The sequence below is a fragment of the Musa acuminata genome, chromosome BXJ2-9 (assembly GCF_036884655.1).
Source record: "Musa acuminata AAA Group cultivar baxijiao chromosome BXJ2-9, Cavendish_Baxijiao_AAA, whole genome shotgun sequence".
NCBI classification, from domain to species: Eukaryota; Viridiplantae; Streptophyta; class Magnoliopsida; order Zingiberales; family Musaceae; genus Musa; species Musa acuminata.
The window spans coordinates 40,180,808-40,206,687 of NC_088346.1; the positions used below are offsets into that span (position 1 = coordinate 40,180,808).

Genomic DNA, 25,880 nt, shown 5'->3' on the forward strand with positions numbered 1-25,880 from the left:
AAAAAGGAGAGAGAGTAAACTCCCATGCAAACAGTGGAAAATGAAGATAGAGAGAAAAGAAAAAAAAAGAAAGGTTCCCTTAAGTCAACATATGTCACTCCTACAATCGCCCTACCAAAGATCGTTGTCCGCCTCGACAGACCTTAGACCAACCATCACAACCTCAGCAAGGAACTCATAGCAAAAACAACACTCATGCAAGTGTGTAGTAAATACAAGCAAAATGATGTACTTCGAGACTCCTTTGCAAAACCCCAAGCATGCCTTCTGTGGGATGAATGATAGGGAAAAACTTGGCCTTACCGATTCCCCTTACCACTTGGGCCTATAGGGATCTGCCCTATCTGACTTCCCAAAGGAGGCATGTAAGACCCACTCCTTATTGATATCATAGTTGAAGAAATCATGCCTCACATTAATGATTGGCAACATGCCCTAGCTTCCCTAGTGGCCTCCTAACTGACATCTCAACAGAAGTCATACCTTCTCATTAATGACTAATAACATAACTTGGCTTTACCAGCCTTCCCTTCCGGATGGTCGATAGAATACCACTCCCTACCTAACCTAAAACAATAAGGGAGTCAGCTTATAGGCAACCCAACAGTCCGTCCAAAGTGTCAGTAGACACATTTCAATAAGTCACCCTCGTTAATACCTCCACCATACAGAGGGCCTTGGCTAACACACATTAAGATTGCTCAGTACCAAAGTATAAAAGCTAAGCCCTATACCAAGATGGGGGGAGGGGGTGGGTAAGAAATCCTCTATTCTCTCATTTACACTACTTATATTATTATCTTTCTCCCTCTTCGTCTTTCGTTCACTTAAGCATCAAAGGAGTTAAGCAATGATGCCTCCGACACAGACTAATTGTATAGAACCCTTCATGCCATCCAAATATGTGGCTAAGAGGCGGTTCAATAGCTCGGAGAATCCATCTCTTGTATCCGGTTTCATCGTACCAAGATCAGGTTGCTCTCAACCAACCACCTCGCTAACGGGATCTCTAAACCGATGGACTATATTAACTCCCCTCGTTAGTACAAAGAATTCATCGAACCATACCTTGGACAGTGAACCAAACGGGTCGATCCATCCGTTGACAGTCTCTATATCTCAACAGTAACACGACTGAACCGCCAAATTTGACACTAAACCGCCTGTCGAACTGAATTGTTAATAGACCGTCCGTTCAATTAAACTCTCCGGTCGGGGCCGGTCTCCGACTCGGTATCGGTCTGCTTGAACCCCTGAGACATCAGGCCACGCCCTCCCTTCAATATCCTCGATTACTTCGTAGCGAAGTCGTCTTCCTCTTTCGAATCCCCTCGGTTTCTCCGTCGCTCCTAGTGAGGTTTCCATCTCTTGCCCCAAATTGTTATGCTGTTTCTCCTATTAATTTTCTATTTGTTCTTTATATTATTTGCATCCTTGCTTTCAGTTACATCGAACTACGCTACCTGTCCTCTGATTCGTAACAATTTTAGGGTTTTTTTATCGCTAGTCTCCTCTAAAAGATCACATATTTGACTGAAATTTAGGAGCTTTTTTGCTAAATTTTTATTTTTTTACTTAAGGCAAAGCATCGGTAGATATATTTCCATGTCGGGATAAACTAATTGTAGATGAAAGTGATTCAAATGGAAATCTAATTAAGAAGCACGAAACTACGATTACGTTGAAGATAAAACGAAAATATGATGTAGGTGGATAGATTTTATGCTTGATGGATGTCTTTTTGGTCATCTGGATTAGTAGGATCTCAGAATCTTACCCGGCTGTCAGTACTGGACAATGCCATGCCAATACAAAGTGCCAATGTGCTGATGATCTGCAGTGTTTCTCCTCTCGAGTGCTTGAGAAGGAAGAAAGTATCTTTCATACATGGAACTGGGGAAGATAGCTGGGAAGAACAAGGAGAAGTCTTTCTATCCCGGTGAGTTAGGTAGAATGTAATTGTCTGCAGGAGAAGTCCTTTTGGGGCATGTTTTTCCTGGCCAATTGAGCAAGCAATGGAACATAGCAAACTATACTTCAACCAGTAGCTATCATGGTGGAGTGGGGTAGAGAGGAGCAGTTTCTGTTAGGCTAGCTATCATCTAGCTGACTTGGTGATCGATTGTTAAATGGTCAGTAAGGCCCTTGTGAGCATCCCATCAATGGTTTATGTGTTAGGGCATGCCGGCATGGTCACTATGATTTGAAATTTGGGTAATATGATAAATTACATAGTCCAAGGGAAAGTAGATCATGTGGTCATCCAGATTATGGTGTCTGTATATTCCTTGTGGAGAATTCTAATTGTAAAAATATAAGTTCCGTGGGAGGTCTCCATATAGATATGTTTATCCGAGTAATTTTTTATATGAAATTGTGCTATTCTTGGCCTCTGCAATATGGTTTTAGCTTGACCTATACAATAATGTTTTGGAGGAACTAAGGATAAGTATCAGTTAGATGAGCACAATTGCAATTGTCCTAGTTGATATTGACAATATTCCTCAAATTTGCTTATTTTGGCTGTGTTTCATAATATTGTGCTCAACATTCATTGAGGAAAAAAAATCTAGGATCATTAAAGGATTAGTGGTCTTAGTTTCATATTTCTGATCGTTCTTTCAAGATAAAGATGGCTAATCTTGAGGGCTCTGCATGCTAGAAAAATAATTTGGCTGATGGAAATTAAACCTGAGGCCAACCAAGAGAAACCTATGTGTTTGGGTTGTTTGTGGTTATTGAGATATACTAGCTGGAAAGCATATAAAGTTGTGGAGAAAGAGAGTTGGACTTTTGTTTCTTTATTGGCTAACTTCAGTTTAGGATTACATTAGGTAAAATAGATCTAATTGGATATTGTATTTGGCTTGAATTGGATATCGTGATGACAAATCAAGTTGAGGAGAGTAGATTGGATTGAGGCACCCGATTAGGTCAAAGTTAAATTTTAAAGAAGTCAAATTTAGTCTGGTTGTGCGGAGTATCACTAAAGAAGATATTACTCAAGTCAATGGATTGAAGATAGAAAATGGGGATTATACTAATAAGTCATATACAACAGATCACCCCTACAAAAATGTAAAACAGCAAGATACACTTCTAGTCATACAGCTCTTAGGTTGAAATTAACTGATTCTCACGATATATTTTTTATTACAACATTAGTAATTTAGACATGTATCATTTACCAAATAAGGGTCCACCTTATAGGCTGTAAAGAGACCTGATGCGATCAATGTCTTTTCTTTCCTGTTTTGTATTATAAACCTATGTAGATAAGCTATGAGTTCTATGGTTAATTAAGACTTCTGTTTGACCTAACTTTGAGTTTACAACTCAAGTTGCAGTTAAATTATTAACTTATTTGGTTGTGTAAAGCAACCACTAGGATTATGGTTGGAAGTTATCACAAATTTCGAACAAAATATGGAAGCATCATACAAACCAAGCAAACACCATATTGGCATTGGAGGCTCAAACCTATCTGAATAACAGTGTTTTGTATCCAATTAAAAGATTAGGAATAATTGCTGATAGTCTTTTTTTAATCAACTTTCAAAATGAAAAATGACTTCTTTCTTGATATAGAAGTTAGAGTTGCTTCTTAACTAGTGTGTTTCTATTGCGAAAGCTGCATACAATCCATATTGTTATCCAAGTTATATATATATATATATATATATATATATATATATATATATATAGTTCCAACTTATTATCATATATTGGTATCCATGTTGATTATTATTTGTTAACTTCTTTGTGAAGTTCAAGTATCATAATTAGCTCCCATCGTAATGCTATTTTGATTCAATGGTTTTTTCAGGATATCTGAAGAGCGAACTACTTGGATCTAAGCAAAATGGTACATACAAGAGGAAATTTCAGAGCTTTAAATTTTGATAACTTTTTCTATTAGAGCTTTTCATTATGAACTTGCATGCATGTTGCCTAAGCTTCTCTGTGTAGAATCTGAACTTTTGACATAGCATCTCTATTGTCAATTACTTTAAGCTTCCCTAAGTAATACTTAGACTTTGTACATGTAATCTGATTGGTTGTTGGATGCTGAAGGATGGATGTAGACAAGTTTATCGTGTGTTGGATATTTATGGTGCAACAAGAACATCCTTTTCACCTCCAAGCAAGTGTCTCGCATGCCAGCACATTACAACATGGGGCACATGTCAGCTGAATCAACCCAAGTAACAATAAGAAGGCTTGGGTGTGCTGGTGTACCTTGGGTACATCACCAGCCTCTGTTGTGGTTTTGTGATGGCACAATATTGAATGATTGGTATGCAAGCACTACGGCGTCAGAAAAGGGCATAGCAATATCCAGTTGCATATGCAAAAAATAAATTGGTACTCATCTAAATGAATAGGATTCTGTGAGTAAACTTTTAGATCATTTCTAGTATGATATGATGAACAAGGAAATCATCAAACAAACAATGATCAGATTTAAAATATAATTGAAAGCGAGTCATAAAAGGTATAAACATTGTAATCAACATTCAATGAACGAGAAGAGGTGGTCGAGTATCAATGGAAGAGAAAGTATAAAGAAAGCCAGAGAATGTTAACAAAGAGGAGATGTAGATAAGAGGAATAATGAGTGGTAGAAGTGGATTTGGTGTGGTCAGTCAATAAAGCTTTGAGAGAGGAAGAAGGGAAGGCATAGGTTAAGGTAGATGCTTGGAAGGACTATGTGGGAGAGAAAGGCACATGCTGGATTCATGATGTAACTTAATAGCAACCTCTATTGTTTCATTCATTGTAATACATGTTTTCATGTCAAGGCAGTGAAACTAGGGTTTAATGCATTCATTAGGTTCAACAAGTTTCCAATATTATAGCAATTCATTACAGGTGCAAAGTCCCTGTGATTCAGAATATTTTTGTCAAAAAGGAAAAATAAAATAGTATGATGTAATCCAATTAAAATCTAATAAAAAATAAAAAAGACACTGTCTAGGAAATATTGAAAGAATGAGACCTCAGTTACTGCTTTTTGCCTGAGGAAGTCATCATCTAGATATTGAAGGGGTTTTGGACCAATGCCAAGTGACTTGTCCTCTTGATTTGAGTGGAAGACGAGTATACAGAACCAATGCTTCTAAGATTAACTTTAAAATCTTGATATGAAATTTACAGTAAATACTAATTTAGATTTCATGTGTAATCCTGGTCTCTAATCTCTGATCTAAAATTATTCATAGTATTTTGATTGTTTTTCTTTATCTTTATATGGACAAGCAAAGTGCCCTAATGATTCCATTCCATTAGATTATTTGTTTCAAATCAATTTAGATAGTTTTTAAAAATAATTATAATTAGATTTGTCAAATTTATGAGATCGAAATAGGGAAAAACCAGTGCTTTAAAAAGCGTTAGGCGCCAAGGTCCAAAAACGCCCGAGGCACTAGGCGCTCGCCCAAGCGTTCGCCCGAGCGAAGCGAGGCACTGAAATATAAAAATATATAATATAATTAATAAATATAATTATTTAAAATTTTAAATAAAAATATGCTATTAAATTAAGAAAATCTAAGATACAAAATCATACTGTCACATTAACAAAAAGTTTCAAAATTCAAAACAACAAAATTTTACATCAAAGTCATTCATCATAATCAATATTATCGTTATTTTCACACAAATCATCTTCATTGAATTCGTCTTCTTCCTCTTGTTCTTCGATTCCTTCCTCTTTATCAAGATATGTTTCATTCTCTATGTCTTCAACAATAGCAGGAGCCGAGCTTGATGCTTTTGCACTCATTTTTCTCTTTGACATCTGTCTTGTATATGTTTGTAATTCTCCAGCACCTGAAGCTGTTGCTACATCTCCCCATGTCAATCTATCATCTTCAAATACAAGCTCGTCTTCAGCATCTTGCAAGTTAGCACCCATTTCTCCTATGAACCACTCATTTGAATCATCAATATCTTGTAATGAGATTGAATCAAATTTATTTTTCAAATCATGACGAGTCTTCAAAGCTTGATTATACTTTATGTAAACAAGATCGTGCAATCGTTGATGTTCTAACCGATTTCTTCTCTTCGAGTGAATCTGTCATGTCATATAATTTAAAAATATATTAATACATATATCTAAATAAATAAATTAATTAAAATAAAAATATTTAGTAATACTTACATGCTTAAAGACACTCCAGTTTCGCTCACAACCCGAAACACTACATGTCAAACTAAGTACTTTGATAGCAAATTTCTGTAAGTTCGGGGTGGAATTTCCAAATAGACTCCACCATTCAGTTGCAAAATTTATGTTATTATTAGCAATAACATAGTAACATAATATATATGAAATTAATTATATCAAATTATTAATACCTAGAGAGGTAGTTGTCCTAGATCGAACTGCAATTGGAATTCCAAAAAGACCTTCAGCATTTTTATATAAAGATAATTCATGAATAATCTTATCTTGAACCTCAAGGCTGGGAACTAATCTTGCAACGCACTGATATAACCCACCCAAAACTTCTGCATCAAATCTAACATATTTAATCTCATAAAAGAATTCAAGGTTCAAATAATATTCTGCTGCATGTAAGGGACGATGAAGTTGACAATTCTATCTTTCGTCAATGATTGTAAAAATTTTCTCATATTTTTCTTCATTTTCATTAAAAGATCTTTTAATCGTCTCCTTTGCTCTATCCATAGCCTCATAAATATATCACATTGCAGACTTATTTTCATTATCCATCAACCGAAGGACTCGAACAAGAGGGCCCATTGCCTTTAATATATAAACTACATGATTCCAAAAGGATGACATTAAGATGATATCAGCAGCCCTCTTGCCTTTTGCTTCTTTTGCCCATTTGTTTGTCACCCATTTCTCAGAGGTAAACATATTTCTCAGAGTATGTTTTTGACGATGCACGCTCTATAATGTCAAGAACAAGGTTCGCTGTACCGTACCGTACCGGCGTTTCGACCCGGGCTCGGTACCGGTACGGTACGGTATACCGCTCGGTACACCCAGGTGTACCGAGCGGTACACTCACGTGTACCGAGCACTGTACACTGCTACAGTGTTACTGTACACTGCTACAGTACTCGGTACGGTACGAGGCGGTCCGCGTATTGCTGGCCTGTCGGACCGGTACGGCAAACCTTGGTCAAGAATGAAGTAGCAAATCGGGTGACACCATGTCTCACTAATTCTTTATTCCCTGTAAATTCTCTCATCATATTCAAAGCCCTAATGTGATTATAAAGAAATCCAACAACAAAAATTGTCCTTTCTAAGGTTTTCTTGATTTCTAAGATCTTTCCAATATCCTCCAACATTAAATCAATACAATGTGTTGCACATGGAGTCCAATACAAGTGTTGTCTTTTTGATTCAAGCAATTTATCTGAGACAAAGGATAACAAAAATGATAAGACTTAAGAGTTTAACACACTTAATCGAAGATAAAATAATTAACAAAATCAAAAGATGAATATTACCAACTAAAACATAGTTACTTCCATTGTCGGTTATGATTTGAATGATATTTTGTTCTCCAATTTCTTTCACGAAGTTGTCAAGTAAATCATATATCTTGTCTCCAGATTTTACAAAAGATGAAGCATCTATTGACTTCACAAACATAGTCCCTAAAGAACAATTAATCATAAAATTAATTATACTCCTACGCCTCCTGTCAGTCCAAGCATCTGACATAATAGAGCAACCATGTGTTGCCCATGATTCTTTGTGACCCTTTAGTAAGTCATTTGTATAATTCAACTCTTTTTGTAGCAATGGAACTCGCATCTCATAATAACTTGGAGGTTTTAATCCTGCACCATATCTTCCAATAGCTTCAATCATATCCTTAAAACTGTCTAAACGAGTTATACTAAGAGGAAGACCAGCCTGATAGAAGAAACGAGCAATGTGCTGAATTGTTCTTCCTCTTATTTCTTTATCACAAGTATCACTTATATTTGTTTGTCTAAATTTTGAGCCTCCTGCTTGCCTTTGTTGTTTCTGGGATCCTTGAAGCATATATAGATCCATCGGTCCTTTTTTACCTTTCTTAGTACTCATAACTTCTTTTCCCTTTTTGTCGTATACTCTTTTTTCACTTGGGTTAATACTCATAGAATAATCTTCTTCTTCATTCCTGAGATGTTCAACATTGTCTTCTGGTAAATTCCTGTAAGATTCATTCTTTTGTCTTCTTTTCATTCATATAACTCAATAACTCTTCTTTTACCTCATGTGGACATTTTTTGTAAGCTGCTGCATTCTTGAAATTTCCTACTAGATGTTGTTTTGCACGAAAAATACCATCTCTGGTAGTCTTATCGTAGAATACGCAAGTCACTGCATTATGATCTTTCGGATCCTTCAAATAATTATACTTCTATGCAGGATCTTTTTTTGATACCATTGGAGACTCTATTGAGTTGCTCTCTACACTTGCCATTTATATTGAAACCTAGCAATAATTTCAAATAAATAAAATTTAACAACATTAAAATCAAAATAATATATTATTAATCTATTAACAATATTAAAAATTAATTATTTCAAAATTTAAATAAACTTAATATTAAGATTATACTGTATACTGAGCCTGACGGAGAAACGAGGAAGCAGCGGCGAGCGGTGGCAGTGGCAGCGGGGAAGGGAAAGGGAGCGGGAGGCGCGAGTAGCAGGAGGGCTCGCGGGAGTCGCGAGCAGCGGGAAGGCTCGCGGGAGGCGCGAGCAGCGACAGCGACGAGCAGCGAGATCGGGAGCGGCAGCGGGTTAGGGTTGGGTAAGGGTTATATCGGTTTAGTTGGTTTGATTGAACCAACTAATAACCAAATCAGACCTAAAATCCTGGTTTGGTCACTTGGTTTACCTAGGCGCTCGCCCGAAGCGCCCAGCGCCTGGGCTCGGGCGAGCGCCCAGACGGCGCCTGTTTGAAGCGCGTCGCCTGGGACATTAGCGAGGCGCTCGGGCCTCGCCTCGCCTCGCACGAGCGCCTAGGTGAGCGCCCGAGCGCCTCTTTCAATCACTAGGAAAAACTTATTAATCCCGAGAGATTCAAGTGGGTCTTTACCAAGGTCTGCCGTACCGTACCGTACCGACGTTTCGACCCGGGCTCGGTACCGGTACGGTACGGTATACCGCTCGGTATGGTACAGGCCAGCGGTATGCGTGCTACAGTGCTACAGTGCTCGGTACGGTAAAGGGCGGTCCGCGTACCGCTGGCCTATCGGACCGGTACGTACCGCCCGTACCGGGCAGTATGGTCCGGTATGGCAGACCTTGGTCTTTACAATGCAATACAACTTCCCTTTCAAAATATATGCTTTCTCTATGATTTTAATATTTCTCACTATGATTATAGAAGTTTATTTTTTTTTCTGAATTTCAGTATCAGAACATTTCCATTTAGAAGTGTAGTAAGCTATGTTTAAGAACTAACATCTACCGTGAATCATGGTCTACTAATTTCACGCATATTAAAATCTGGTCGATGGGGATGCATCCAGAATTAATAACCTAGAACTAAGTAATTTTCTTTGTTTGTTACATATGAAGCACAAAATTCATGCTTGTAGGATTTGGTCAACTATTTGCGTCATTATTTAACATGGTACATTTGGGAAACATGAAAGGTTGAGATTTTTTAGGAAAGAAGAAAAATATCAGCTAAAATATGAAGATGGACTTGGTACCTTGAATATTTTACGATTCACTAATTATGAGTGAGTGCCCCATCTCAGAAAAACTGTCCAATGGCTCCACTCTAAATCATAGTGGTAGTCCACATTGACAAAAGCAACTCTACTGTTTTTGCCTCCAATCCTGATCAATGTTCTATGGTCTTTTTGTCAAGTTCTCACATTACAATTCATGGTTCAATGCTAACTACCATAAATGAGAAAATTCTTGCTGATCTAGAATTAACTCATTATCAGCAAAAGAGTATGCATATGTATTTGCCATTAGTAAAGTCTACCCCACAAGTAACCAAAAAAATCAACATGCATCTCTCTGAACTTATAAAAATGGCTAAGGAACAATTAGAAGTCTGACTTTCTGATGAAAGATTCAAACTTTCCCTAGGATATTTTGCCAATAGGATCCCTCATTGTAGCACTCCTGCTAGATTAACCAGGTACAACTCCATTGCTATTGTCGTGTTTGTACTGAGATGTATCAAGTCATATCTCTCTCCCCTGCTCGTACATCTAATAGTACTTCATAGTTCATAGATACATGAATTTGTATAGCGAGCTGGGATCATCATCAGCATCTTCCCTGTATCTCGTACTCATCATGGACAGGTTACTCGGTTGCCGACCTATTTAGTTCTTCCCGGTGCTTATTGCTTAAGCTTTAGGCTTTAAGCTTTTCACTGATCCATTTCAATATTGAGAGTTTGTCTGATCTTTTGAGGGACCTTTGTAAACTTGACGATGTTAGGAAATCTACTGATTAAAATTTCTCCAGTCTTATTATTCCTCTAATGCAACTGTGTTGATTATTTATGGAGGTTTTCCTGACAAATAGTTTTACTTGATCATGGAGGTTGAATCACTTGTTTCGAATGTCTTGCAGCACCAATTATCTCCAGATTGCTGTAGAGATATGTTCTATAGTCGGTTGCATCTATATCTCCTGTTGCATGCTCATTACTTATTCTGGTGATTAATATTGCCATTGCCCATTATTTCTGCATTCTTTTCGTTTTAAGTTTATTGTTCTATGACCTGGTCATTTACTTAATCGATTTACAGTTAATGCTTTAACATTTCGTTTGTTTTTTGTATCAGTTCTTTGAAGGATTTGGTTATCATGGAAATTCATTTGAGCAGACTTACCGTTGTTACCCTGCTTCTTTTATTGACAAGGTTTGAGGTCCTTTCTTATAATAATTATTTTCTTATTCTTCCTAAACAAATAAAATTGTTCAAAGTCCTCAAATAGAAGAACCATGTCATTTGACTATCATTTATTTTTTCTGTGAACAGTCAAAAGACACTTTTTGTGGAAGTGATATTCCCTGTTTTCTAACATGTAGAGGCTGCCTGTTGAGAAGATGATTTAACTAAGTGTTTACATTTTTTCTGTTAAGGAGTACTGATATTCTGTTTCTCTCTGCAGCCACAGCTGGAAATTGGTGATAAAAGTAATTCACTCGTGACTTTGCTCTCTATTGAACTATTTGTTGTTCGTTTATGCACTATTAACTAAAATAATCTTTTGGGCTTTTTGTTCTTTCAGTTATAATGCCTCCCTCTGCTCTTGATCGTCTTGGTTAGTTGAACTATTTTCCTTTCATTTAATCTCTTTTTACATAATATGGTAAAATGCACTTATTGCTTCTGCAACAGCTTGTTTTCATTGTCTAGTGGGAGATCTGTTGTGGTTCTAATCACCAGATATATCATGCTGATATTTGTACTCTGCAGCTTCTCTACACATCGATTACCCAATGTTATTTGAGCTGCGTAGTGTTGAAACCGAGCGAGTTTCACATTGTGGTGTTCTAGAGTTTATTGCCGAAGAAGGCATGATTTACATGCCGTATTGGGTAGGCAGTACTGAGAATATTTTCTTGGTTTATTTTCTTTTAATTTATATTTTTTTAATTCTGTTTCTGCTGAATGTGAAGTCTGTTATCTAATGTGCTCCTCATTTTTCAGATGATGCAAAACTTACTTGTACAAGAGGGAGATATAGTTCGTGTTAAAAATTCCACGCTTCCCAAGGGTACATATGTGAAGCTACAGCCACATACAAAGGACTTTTTGGATATCTCAAACCCCAAGGCCATGTTAGTGAACTTTTTGATGCATTGTTAATTCAACCAAAGGCTCCATCATCCCTTCTGCATTTGCTTTAACATGGATGTCTTTGGGTAATATGAATAATTTGCTACAGTAAGGCCACTAACAAGATGTTCTTGAAAATTTGCAGTTTGGAAACAACTTTAAGGAATTTTTCATGTTTAACAATTGGTGATAGTATCATGGTAGCATATAACAACAAGAAGTACTACATAGATATTGTGGAAACAAAGCCCTCTTCTGCAGTTAGCATTATTGAGACAGACTGTGAGGTTGACTTTGCACCACCACTTGATTATAAAGAGCCTGAACGTCCACAAACTTCTGCACCTATGATCGAAGTACCAGTTCAAGGTTTCAATGCACACTATCCTTTGTTCTTCCCATCTTAAGAAATTGTATTCTCTTTATTTTTTTTGCCAGATTTCTCCAGATTTGCAGTGTTCTTTGCTTAAAAGTTTCTTGATGGGTGGTTTTATCATATTTTAGCTATTTCAGTATTTTAATGTAAGTGCTTAATATGCTTTCTTTTTAATTATCATAGTCTTCCTAGATTTGTGCTGCTTTATAATCAATTGTATGTAAACCTTGGTTCTTAGTAAATATTGTACAGTAGCAATGGGCCTGCAAATTGTATACATAGGTGCATGGCCAAACTACCAGACAATCTGGATAGGCATGCTTCATTCTAGGCCTTGACATGAGAGATTTCCTTATTTTTCTCCCTTTTTCTTTTCCCTATCCATTGTATCTTGGTTGAAGTTTGATAACAGTCTTGTTTGCTCTCTTTTTTTGCTTTCCAATTCCTCCAGCACTTCTGGTTGTACCATTTGACAATACAGCACCACATGTAGAGCATTTTGTTCCAGTTGCAGGCCGGCACACTTTCTGTGACCAAGACTTAAATCCGTGTGTTAAAAAATGGTGGGAAATTTGTTCTGGTGACATCCATATCAGCTGCTCACATTGTTGCCCATACTCTTGTATTCACAATTTTTGTGCCCATACTGTCTACAGTTAGGTGTCTTGGACATTAGTCTATATAAAATGCTTCAAGGGTTAAAATCTTAGCAGCTAGATCAGTATTGTAACAGTACTGTACAATATACTGAATATTATTACAGGGTGTTACTGGTGAGAACAAGAGAGATAGAGAGAGTGAGGGAGAGGAGATGGGGGAAGAAGAGGAGGTGGTGGTGAAGGAGAAGAGGAGTTGGCAGCAGTGGTAATGGAGGTGGTGGCAGTGGGGTAGATGAAGGAGAAGAGGAGAAGAATAAAAGGTGGCTGAGGACGAGAAGGCATCAATAGAGACTAGAGAGTAAGAGAGAGAAAGAAAAAAGGATAAGAGCATAAGACAACTATCAATAGCTGTCAACAAACTGAAAAAACAGTTATTTGGTACCAATACCTGGCAGTAGGTTTACCACCCATTAAGCTTGGTGATAGATCTGGTACAGTGAGCTTACTAGGTAGTAAGCTCGATTTCAAACGGACAAAATTGCTGCAATTTGTGTATGAGTGAGTTATCAGATCAGTAAATACAAAACAATATTTGAAACTTTTAAGTTTAAACCATGGTATGCATACTCTGTCCATTTTTATCCACAGATATTCCTTTCTTGGCATGGCATAAAGTCTTTAATATAAAAATACATAAAAAAATTTACTATTTTGTTAGGCTACAGTGTAAATTGGCAAACTGTCTTAAACGATATTCAAAATAATTCCACATTTTTAGTACAAGAATACTTCTCTATCTGGGTTTTTTTGGAGCAGGCATTTCTGATTTGCCTGGAAATGCATGCTTCTTTTGAGTTGCGAACTATTGTGCTTGTAAGTTTGTGTGCTGGAATCCTGCTTGCCAGCATTTTTTTCAGTATTCTAGAAACCTGCATGCTAAATGTTGGGATTCTAGGTAATTCTGGTCATGCTAATTTGGATTCATGAGTTTCTATCTTGACGTTTCTTATGTTTGTTTATAAGGAAATAGTGCATAAGTATTGATCAGCAAATCCTTGCTAAACCTTGTTTTTTTCTCTTGGTTATCCTCTGAATAGTCTAAACTATATGCACCAATTTTGCTTCTTGTGCTTTCGAGTACTTGTTTGATAGGATGTCATGAACTTAGTTGGTTTTGCCTAAGTCGTGCGGTACTCTTACGTGTCCGTCCGTAAAGGTCAGCCTCCCTGAAACCTCCTATGGTCCCTTCGGACCTACAAAAGATAAAACGGGTTAGAGAAAATATTTCACTCGGGATCCACAAGCAATCGTTTCAGTAAATACTTCATAGCCAATGTAGATTACAAACAGACTTCACAAGACCGTTCAAAACTTTGAACGGTCGCACAACAAAGGGTCCAAAATGATCCACTACAGATCGAAATCCCTACAAGTGCTCACATGATACAACCCTTGTTTGAATGCTTAAGACGATCACTAAAACCAACCAAAATGGGGTTGCTAAACTTATTATCAGCCCTTTATATGCTGTCCAAAGCATGAACAAAATCGAAAGACACAGACATGTATGAGCATTACATCAAACACCCCGTTTATAGTTTTGTCTGTGATATTTTTTCTCACTTATTCTTTTGACGTCCTCGTCAAAGCCTTTGCAGATGCTGCATCTCCTCGCCTTTGTTGAGTCTTCAATTTTCTGCTTTAGTTGCAATATGTCTCTTGGCCCTCAACTGCACTCCATGTTGTTGTTAAGTAATTGAACTTTGATCCGTCATGTTGCTTCAACTCGTCGATGATTTTGACTCTAGTGTAGGGTCGGTTGAGTTGTGCTGATCCCTATTAGTTCTTGCGGATCCCTTAGATGAAGGAAAAGACCATCCTTAGTATATGCAGTCTCTCAAATACTTCATGTCGCTTGAATTGGGTGGATGGTTGTTAAAACTTTAACGAGCATTGCCTCGCAGACATTAAAGTTTTTGGGTCCTTCCTCTGTAAAATTTGCCCATCGATTATTCTTCCACTTAGTTGTCACTTCCAAGTAGGTTCGCATCACTTCCTCTTTCGATAGGCATTCTATTGGGAAATGAAGCAGATAATATATTCTCAGAAGCATTGATCACCATTGGTAAGGATTTGATAACTATTGTCTTCCACTAGATTTCTTCGAAGGGTCTTTGAACTTATGCAGAGCTCCTCTACTGGATAGATAAGAGAATTGGGGTATTTAGTTTCACTAATTCTCTTAAGAGTTGAGAAGACAAAGGTTACTTGACTTCGCTCGCCTTCTCGAGGATTGTACTTCATGCATTGAGTTGGTTACTAGCCTTTGCTGGTTATTTGCTCACATTTCTGAAGCACTCAAAGTGTTTGCACTCCTTGTATTGAGTTAGCTACTATGATTCACCTTCTCAATGCAATCGAACTTTTGGAATGCAATAACTTTTCACCCCAATTTGGAGTAAGCCTCTAATAGTTTTGGTCACTTCTGGGATTGTACCGTCTTCTCTATCATTTCTGCTGCCTACTCCTTTGAGTAGCAAAGGTACAATTCTCCATACTCCCTACTTCGTTCCTTAGTCTAGCCCTCTTTTATCGACCCGAAGTCCTTCGCTTTCGGTTATCTTGATGAGAAGCTCATTAACACCAATTTTACGAAGTTCCCTGGCCCTTGCCCTTCAACCTTGTCTTGGTATTTGGGGTTTGCCTCTACATTCTACACCTCCTCGGCCCCTTTCATGACCAAGCGCTCTCACTCTATGAGAACAAAGGATCGATGACTTCACGAAATTCCTGCCTCTGCGATACCATGGCGTTGCCATGCTCATGGTTCTACTATTTGTTGCATCGCATCTGCGTCCCTTTCTTCGTGATCGATAGATCTGCCTCTGTGGCACTGTGACACTCCTCTGAGTCCACTTCCATTATAACCGATGCTTGGTTTTGGGTAGCTAAGTCCCTCTGGACTCATCTTCCTTGCTATTTTTAACTACCTGCTTCAACACCTCTATGTTCTCCGAATAGTTCTCCTTTATCAATGGAAAGATAGACTGCAACTCCCATGTATGGCCTTCACCATCATGTTATAGGGCTTATGTCGATTTTGTTCTCCTTAGCTTCCTTGGTGGCAATGTTCGCTTACTCGGTCTTGTTCTCTGACTTGTCGGGCTCCCTTAAGCGAATATGAGCTCTAGAGCAGTCCAACTCTCTAGTCGCTCCGATCATACCTCTGCACGATCAAGTCCCCCATAGGATTCACTAGTACTTACATTCGAAATTCTCTCTCGGTGGTATACAGCCTCCGTATGTTCATAATTAAGGATTTCATTCGATGCACGCATGGAAAACCCGTCTTTGTGATACCATGGCATTCACTTCTTGAATCAATAGCTTTTTTTGTTGTCGTGTTGTTCACCGAAATGGAGCTCCCAATAGCTCCTGATCATACCTCTGTATAATCTAATCTCTCACTCTCTCACGGGACTAGTTTCGTGTGTATCGTATTGCCACGAATTATTCCACCACGATCTGCTACATCATGTTGCCTCTTGGTGACATCTTCATTGCATTCTGATCATTGTGAGATGAACTTGGATTGTGATCCCTTCATGTGTGGCCTCTGCTAATACATTGCAGGGTCTCTTCTACTTTCAATTGTATTCGCTCCTTTGGCTATCAACCTTCGTCCACCTGCTCTCGGGTCACACCCAGACAAAGCACAACATTAAGACAATCCATCGCCTAATAGCTCTCGAATTCCACTGACTTCGCTGAAATTGGTCCACCATTGTTTAGATCCTGGGCCTCTGCCCCACCAGCATAATCTCCACCTGCGTATCACTTTCTTCATGACAACTCGAATGGCAGCACTGTGGTGTATTCTTCAAGAATACCCACCTTCGCGTCCCTTTGCTCCATGCCAAGGTCTTCTGAATCCAACTTCGCCTTCGCAAGTTGAGTCGCCTTTGTTCCTCCATTAAATGCTTCTTCGAGATAAGGTGTATGTGCCTCGAAGCACCCTTCATCTTTGGCACCATGTAGGATGAGTCTGCTTCATCAAAATGAGGGACCCATAGAACGATATGATTCCACTCTTACCTCTACAAGAGTTCATGTCCTTGACCTCTGTCCAAAGAAAGCTTCATGCCTTAACTCCATGTTCTATCTTCTATGCCGATCTCTTTATGTGGCTTAGGTATTTCACCAAGTTACACCAAGTTGCTTCACTCGATTTGCATTGAGTTGATGGTGGCCCTTGCCCCCACCATTCCACAGGTCAGCCCTCTATTGAGTTTGATCTCTATATCGGCTTCAAGTATGCCTTCATTTTGTGTTGTCTTAGATCGCTCCCTTGCTTGATCTCACAATGCATTACCTCATGCGAGATCATGCGACAACTCCTCATCGCTCGCTAGGTCCGTTGAGCTTTGTGGAGTTGTTATCTTAAGGTACTCCTCAACATGTGCGATCCGTTGCACATGATTCTCCCTCTGGAGAATCGGGACTTATTCCTCCTAGATATTTATCCCATTGGAGCAACTTCTCTCTTCGTATTCTTTTCTCTAGAAGTTTCGGAGACCACCATCCCGTTAGACTACTTTGTCTTGCTGAACAAATTGTGCATTGTTTTTTCTCTCGCAAATGCACTTGTTAGATTGCGACTCCTCGCAAATACAGCCCTCGTTGCACTCCCCAAGGCCTAGCAACATGCTAAACTCGCTGCACACTTCAGCCTTCTATGGACGCATTCTTCCCATGCCGAAGAGAAAGTTTCAATGCTCCATGGTGCCGAGTTTCTATCGCCTTAGGATGGCCACGAATATTCCATCGTTCGCATACAAGCCCTTGCATGAGTACCGAGTTCTTTGAGTTAACAATTCCCCCCACCTTTGTGAGTTTTGCACAACTCTTTCAGTCGCTGAGCAACCTATTCCACTTTGCACGGTCTCATCCTTTTACCAAGCCCCTCGTTTGATTTGGGCACCATCAAGTATGGTTGTCAACATCGAGCCGTAGCTTGAACTCAGCCATCTCAACCTTTGTGTGCTACGTATTCTTCCCAGCTTGCTTGTCCTCGTGGTGCCTCTCGCGCGAAAGGTTAGTTATTCCTCTAAATGTCAATCTTAGATGCCCGCACCTCTGAGCGACTCCTTTCCCTATATCTCTATGCCCGTTTCCCTCAAACGGTCATACGTGCTAGTTGCTCTCAACGTAACCCTGCTAGGTCCCCCACATTTACATGCCAAGTGTTTCTAAGTGCTTGTCCTGCTCTGATGCCATATGTCATGAACTTAGCTGGTTTTGCCTAAGTCGTGCGGCATCCTTGCGTGTCCGTCTACAAATGTCAGTCTCCCTGAAATCTCCTATAGTCTCTTAAGACCTATAAAAGAGAAAACGGGTTAGAGAAGTGTTTCACTCGGGATCCACAAGCAATCATTTCTATAAACACTTCATAGCCAATGCAAATTACAAACAAACTTCACAAGCTCTGAATGATCGCACAACAAATGATCCAAAATGGTCCACTACATACCGAAATCCCCACAAGTACCCACATGACACAATCTTTGTTTAAATGCCTAAGATGACTACTAAAACTAACCAAAATGGGGCTGCTAAGCTTACTGTCAGGCCTTTATATGTTGTGCAAAGTATGAACAAAATCGAAAGACACGAATATACATGAGCATTACATCAAACACTCCATTTACAGTTTTGTCGGTGGCATGGAGTTGTTACTTAATGTGCTAGTTTCAGTCATCTATCTCTCTAGCATATAGCTTATTTTTGGCAACAACACCCAACCAAATCTGGGCATTAGAGACATTGATCTAGCATTAGGGAGAGAACTGTCTGGTAATTCAGCATGCACATTTGTAATAAAACAAAGTCAACTGATATAAACTTAATTTCTGTTCATCACATGAATATATGTAATTGTAGGAGATTAATTTTTTTGATTTTATGCAATAGAAAAAGCAGAATATTGGAATTAAAGAGCTAGAAGACTGATCTACAAGAGGAAGAGAATAATAAGACAATGTAGATTTACCATTTAGTATAACTAGAGTAGGAAATAATGAGTGAGTTTTGTGTGTGTGTGTGTGAGAGAGAGAGAGAGAGAGAGAGAGAGAGAGAGAGAGATGGTTGTCATACCTCCTAGGAAAGAAGTGTAAAGGATCAAGTTAGATGAATGGATGAGCAACAGGGGTTTTTTTAATTCCTTTTGTTCTTAGAATACTGATTGACCATAGATGTTTTCTTTCACGTGTACATCTTATGAACTCATCAACTACTGAAAACAAAAATATAAAACTAAATTTAGTACTTCCTAAACTGAATGGAAGCTGTTCGATCTGTATTTTAGGTTGACACGGGAGTGTCTAATTTGCTACAATCTATTCATATGGACCATGTTGATAATATGATATTTTTTTCAGCCAACAATATTGCCTCATAATCTTCAACTCAGCCTACTCAGATAAGACAGCTCATCAGCATATTCCCTGCACAAAGGTAAAGCTGTGTCATATTGCTTTTCTTCATGACTAAGGAATACATTAAAGGAGTTGGTTAGCAGCTGTAAAGCACTTAATTTCGAAATTCCCTATGCACGAAGGGTTGTTTCATACACTAGTATTTATTTTGGTGTTTAGGGCTTAGAAAAGACTTTAGAAAACTGAGGATATTGGTAGAAGCTCTCTTAGAGTGCTCTTTTGAACTCTGTATCTCTTGGATGCGTCCTTGAGTGGTGAGTCTTTTGCTTTCAGTTCTGTATCCTTGTTTATTATCATTAGCGTAGTGATCTTTCTGTTTCCTTTTTTATTTTAAACTTGGTGGTGAGCTATTTTTCGTTTTTACCAAAGTTTCTTCAAGAGTTCGTTCCTTGCCTTCTGTGACATTTTCTATCTGAATAACTGTTCTATCGGTGTTCTTTCGAAATCCATTCTGCATTTTTACCCTCCCCGATATCAGTTTGGTATCAGAGCTAAAGGCTAGAGATCATGGCAAGGCGGAATGGAAAAGATGTATTTGGTGAAGGTAGCGACCATGAAGATGACGTTGAGTCGTTGAGGCTGCAGCTACGAAAATTGCTACGTAGTCTACAAGAAAAAAATGAAATAATTGATGAACTTCAAAGTAGACATAACCAACATGAAAATGACGCTCGAGAGTTTACTTCTGATGACGATACACCTCCTCTTTCAAGGGAGTCGAGAAGATGTCGGAGAAGAAATGAAGTCCAAGACGAGTGGCAAAATAAATATAACCCCAGATTGGATATTCCAGAATTTGTAGGTAAAATAAATGTTGATGACTTTATCGATTGGCTTAATACAATAGAAAATTTTTTCGATTTTTATGAACCACCAGAACAAAAGAAGGTCAAACTTGTAGCACTTAAACTCAGATGGAATGCATCTTTTTAGTGGGAAAATCTGAAGAATCAAAGAGAACATGAGGGGAAGAGTAAATATTTACCTTATAATTATAGGCAAGAGATCTTTCTCAAAATACATGATTTCAAGCAAAAAGATCTTAGTGTGGAAGAGTACATAGTAGAATTCGATAATTTGATGTTAAAAGGAGAGCTTATGGAATTGGAAGAGCAAACAATTGCAAGATACTTAGGAGGTCTGAAGTATGAGATTGCTAAAGTTGTTCAGCTACAGCCATATTGGTCTTTAAATGATGTGAGCAAGCTGGCATTAAAAGTTGAAAAGCAACAGAAGTTTGAAAAGAGTTTTTGATACGGCTTAAAAGAAGGCTATACAAAAGGAGAAAGTTCCAAGCCTACTATCCAAAGCAAGGTGATATTGAAGGTGCAAGAAAAGGGTGAAGAATTTGCTGGCAGCAAAAAAACACCTAATTCATCTACCCCAAGTGGTCGAAAATGCTTCAAATGTCATGGTTTTGGGCATATTGCTTCAAATTGTCCAAATAGGAGGATTGTAACTTTGGTTGAAGATGATAGTGATGGAGGAGAGGATGAAGCTGAGGACGAACCAAAATACGATGATGATGAGGAAGAGATTACTTATGCTAATCATGGTTTGTCTATTGTATTGCAACGTAGTTTACAAGTGTCCTATGTGGCCGACGATGAAGGTTGGGTGAGAAAAAATGTGTTTCACACTAAATGCACTTCTCTTGGCAAAGTGTGCTTGGTGATCATCGACAGCGGCAGCTTTGAGAATGTGGTATCTTTGGAGATGGTGCAGAAGCTAAAGTTGGACACCATCCCTCATCCACATCCATACCAGTTATGTTAGCTACAGAAAGGAAATGACATCAATGTAACTAAAAGATGTTTAGTTTCATTTTCTATTAGCAAGTGTTATAAAGATGAAGTATGGTGTGATGTTGCTCCTATGGATGCTTGTCATTTGCTGTTGGGAAGACCTTGGCATTATGATAGAAGGGTGTTATATGACGGCTATAAACATACTTATTCCTTTAAGGTGAATGAAAAGAAGATTATCTTAGCTCCATTACAACCATCTGAAATCAGTGCACCAAAGAAGAAAGTTAGCGCTTTTATGTCCTATGGTGAATGCAAAGGTGAATTAGACAAGGGTGGTCATGTTATGGCTCTAGTAGTAGTAGAGGAAAATGAACAACATAAGGAGACACCAACAATAATGAAACAAATCCTGGAAGAGTTTGAAGATGTTATACCAGAAGAGATTCCACATGGCCTTCCACCCTTGAGAGACATCCAGCATCACATTGATCTTATTCCGGGGGCTGTTTTACCTAATAAGGCAGCATATAGAATGAGTCCTAAGGAGCATGAAGAATTTCAAAGGCAAGTTGATGAATTAGTGAAAAAAGGGTTAATTCGGAAGAGCATGAGTCCTTGTGCGGTTCCAACCTTGTTGGTGCCTAAGAAGGATGGTTCTTGGAGAATATGCGTGGACAGTCGCACCATCAATAAAATCACAGTGGACTATCGCTTTCCTATTCCAAGGTTAGATGATTTACTTGATCAATTGTGTGATGCTTATATTTTTTTTAAAATTGATTTGAGGAGTGGCTATCACGAAATAAGAATAAGGCTCGGAGATGAGTGGAAAACAGCATTTAAAACTAGAGAAGGCTTATATGAATGGTTGATTATGTCATTTGGGCTATCTAATGCTCCTAACATCTTCATGAGATTTATGAATCACATACTTAAGTCATGCATTGGAATATTTGTTGTAGTTTATTTTGACGATATATTGGTGTACAGCAAGAGCAAAGAGGAGCATATGAATCATATGAAAGAGATCTTTCTTATTTTAAGGTAGCAAAAGCTTTATGCTAATCTAAAGAAGTGTGATTTCTTTACTTCTAGTGTGGTATTTTTGGGATATGTTGCTTCAAAAGATGGAATCATGATGGATCAAAGTAAGGTAGAGGCTATTCTCAATTGGCCAACACCTGCTTCATTGCATGATGTGAGGAGTTTCCATGGCTTAATTTTGTTTTACAGAAGATTTATCAAGGGTTTCAGCTCTATTGTCGCTCCAATCACCGAATGTCTGAAACGTGATAAATTCAAATGGACTAGTGAAGCTAATGATGCTTTTGAGCTTTTAAAAAGAAAGGTGACCGAAGCTCCTATTTTAGTTCTACCAAATTTTGACAATGTGTTTAAAGTTGAATGTGATGCATCTAATGTGGGAATTGGTGCTGTTTTGAGCCAAGACTGAAAGCTCATTACATTTTTTAGTGAAAAGCTGAATGATACGAGAAAGAAATACTCTACTTATGATAAGGAGTTTTATGTGATTTATCGAGTTTTGTCTCATTGGAGTCAATATCTTCTAGCCAAGCCATTTGTTTTATATTCTGATCATGAGGCATTAAAGTTCATTAATCACCAGCACAAGCTAAACAAGAGGCATGCAGCTTGGGTGGAGTTTTTACAATCTTACAACTTTACAATCAAGCATAAATCTGGTGTTCAAAATGTAGTTGCTGACGCATTAAGCAGAAAGCATTCTTTATTATCAGCAATGGAAGTCAAAGTAGTTGGATTTGAAACATTCAAAGATCTTTATGAGAATGATGTGGATTTCGGCTCAATATGGTAGAATTGTAAATTAGGTTCCTTTCAACAATTTTCTATCTTTGATGGTTTTCTTTTTCGAGCTAATGCTTTATGTGTTCCATCCTGTTCTTTGAGACAAGTAATTCTAGCTGAAGCTCATTGTGGTGTTTTGGGTGGATATTTCGATAGAGATAAGACCTTAGCTCTTATTCAATCAAACTTCTATTGGCCTAAGATGTTTAGAGATGTGGAAAGATATGTAAAGCAATGTCGAGTGTGTCATTTGGCAAAAACAAAAAGTCAAAATTCTGGTTTGTACACTCCATTGCCAGTGCCAAATGCTCCATGGGAGGATGTGAGTCTTGATTTCGTTTTGGGACTGCCAAGAACTCAAAGGAACAAGGATTCTATTATGGTTGTTGTTGACAGATTTTCAAAAATGTCTCACTTTGTTCCATGCAATAAATCGAATGGTGCATCTCATATTGTTGATTTATATTTTAAGGATATTGTTAAATTGCATGATATTCCAAGAACTATAGTGTCTAATCGAGATTCAAAATTTGTTAGTCATTTTTTTAGAACTCTTTGGAGGAAGCTGGGTATTTCTTTGAATTTCAGCAGCTCGCATCATCCACAAACCGATAGGCAAACTGAGGTAACAAATAGAAGCTTGGGAAATTTGCTTAGAAGCTATGATGACAAGAATATTAAGCAATGGGATGTCATTTTTCCACAAATTGAGTTTGCCTACAATCGTTCTATGCATCATAGTATTGGTAAGAGTCCTTTTGAGGTAGTTTATGGTGCTAATCCTGCTAGTTCTTTGGACTTAATCCCTCACTCTACAACAAAGCAATTTAGTGGAGATGCTGATGAAAGAGCTAAGCAGATAAAGAAGCTACATGAGGGTGTGAAAGCAACCATTGAGAAGCAAAATGAGAGGTACATGCAAGCTGCCAACAAACACAGAAAACATGTGGAGTTTAATGCAGGTGATTTGGTCTGGATTCATCTAAGGAGAGGTTTCCACCGGGCAAATTTGGAAAACTGAAACCAAAGGCCGATGGTCCATTCAAGGTGCTTAAGAGAATTGACAAAAATGCTTTTGAGATTGAGCTACCTAAAGATTACGGAGTATCCCCAACATTTAATATAGCTGATTTAAGTCCTTTTTATAATCATGTTGACGAAACAAATAAGGACTTGAGGACAAGTCTTTTTCAACCAGGGGAGATTGACACAGGAGTGTCTAATTTACTATAATTTGTTCATATGGATCATGCTGATAATATGATATTTTTTTCAGCCAACAATATTGCCTCATAATCTTCAACTCAGCCTACTCTGATAAGACATTTCATCAGCATATTCCCTGCACAAAGGTAAAGTTGTGTCATGGTGTTTTTCTTCATGGCTAAGGAATACATTAAAAGAGTTGGTTAACAGTTGTAAAGCACTTAATTTCGAAATTCCCTATGCATGAAGGGTTGTTTCATGCACTAGTATTTATTTTGGTGTTTAGGGCTTAGAAAAGATTTTAGAAAACTGAGGATATTGGCAGAAGCTCTCTTAGAATGCTCTTTTGAACTCTGTATCTCTTGGATGCATCCTTGAGTTGTGAGTCTTTTGCTTTCAGTTCTGTATCCTTGTTTATTATCATTAGGGTGGTGATTTTTCTATATCCCTTTTGATTTTAAACTTGGTGATGAGCTATTTTTCGTTTTTACTAAAGTTTCTTCAAGAGTTCATTCCTTGCCTTCTGTGATATTTTCTATCTGAACAACTGTTCTATCGGTGTTCTTTCAAAATCCATTCTGCATTTTTACCCTCCCCGGTATCATAGGTTAATTTGCCAACCAATCACGGAAGATGGAGCCATCATATGATATCATTGTTTGTACAAGCTGCGAGCCATGTTTTAACCATTTTCATGTGCTGATATAGTTCCATTATAAAACAGCCTGTCAATATTTGCCATATTCCTGACAGGTCATTCATTTAGATGAATCCTGGATATATGTGTGACTTTCAAATCTGTGCTTTAGCTGTTGTCAGACATGTTTTCTTCAAATTGATCATTCATCTATAAGTAGAATTAGTTCAATATACAGGGACCAGAAACCATTGGTACTTGATTAACACTAGCTCTTCTCTTATCTTTCTCTTCTTAGAGGTATTTGTCTTAATATTTCAGTTCAGGATCCTCAAACTGAAGCCAAAGATGAGCAAAAATTCACTCCATTTACTGGTACTGGAAGAAGGTTAGATGGAAAGCCTTCAAAGGACCAACCTTCAACTATTGTTTCCCCAATGGAAGATCCCAAATCAGAAGCCGTAAACAGCATAAAGCAGTCAACACCGTCCACTTTGCAGAGCAACCCTTCTCGTCAAAGTATGGGAAAGCTTGTTTTTGGTTCAAGTTCCATTCATGCTTCAAGAGAAGTACAGAAGGTGCAAAACTTGTTCTTACCTGATTGACCATTGTTTCTATTATCCGATAAGTATGAAAATAATGCAAATTTAGATTCTGTCCAAATGATGTTGCACCAACCATATGGCTGATATTAGGTGCCATTTGACCAGCCATATGGGCAATATATTTTTATGGACTCCTGGTGACAATATTTATGCACTTATAGCAGCTGAAAAAAATTGTTTTATTGTTTTTTGTAGGTTGCCTCTAAAGAAATAAAGGAAGAACCTGCAAAGAAAGAAGAAGAACCAAAGTTCCAGGCCTTCACTGGCAAGAAATACTCCTTAAGGGGTTGATCAGCTGCCAATTGTTCCCATCTTGTATTTTGGAGTGTGGATGACAGGAAGTGGTTTTCACTTTACTGTTTTGTACTGTTCCTGACATCCCTCTTGAATCTTTGTTTTTAATTTATTAATCTAAGATTATATGTGATATAATATGGGTTGTGAACTAGTTATTTTTCCTCACATCATCCTTTACCATCCTCGATTCTTTGCTTCTTATCCTTACTGTCAAATTAAGGATATGGAGGGAGTTCTTGTGACGTGCCAAATGATTCCATTATCTTGAGGCATTTCTTTTTCT

General features: G+C 38.0%; 1 protein-coding gene across 2 annotated transcripts; it reads left to right on the forward strand.

Annotated features, from left to right (window-relative positions):
• The first annotated feature begins 1,211 nt into the window (after window positions 1-1,211).
• On the forward strand, window positions 1,212-25,762 carry LOC135623431 (uncharacterized). 2 transcript variants are annotated; one of them, XM_065126391.1, is made up of 10 exons: window positions 1,212-1,357; window positions 3,827-3,865; window positions 10,807-10,884; window positions 11,138-11,162; window positions 11,258-11,290; window positions 11,446-11,567; window positions 11,680-11,810; window positions 11,954-12,177; window positions 25,017-25,273; window positions 25,496-25,762. In XM_065126391.1, exons 2-10 carry the CDS (start codon window positions 3,863-3,865, stop codon window positions 25,589-25,591), a joined length of 969 nt encoding a protein of 322 aa, XP_064982463.1. In that variant the 5' UTR covers window positions 1,212-1,357; window positions 3,827-3,862; the 3' UTR covers window positions 25,592-25,762. The 2 variants fall into 2 exon arrangements, with proteins under 2 accessions (XP_064982463.1, XP_064982464.1); XM_065126392.1 differs by having other exon boundaries at window positions 1,237-1,352.
• The last annotated feature ends 118 nt before the right edge of the window (window positions 25,763-25,880 follow it).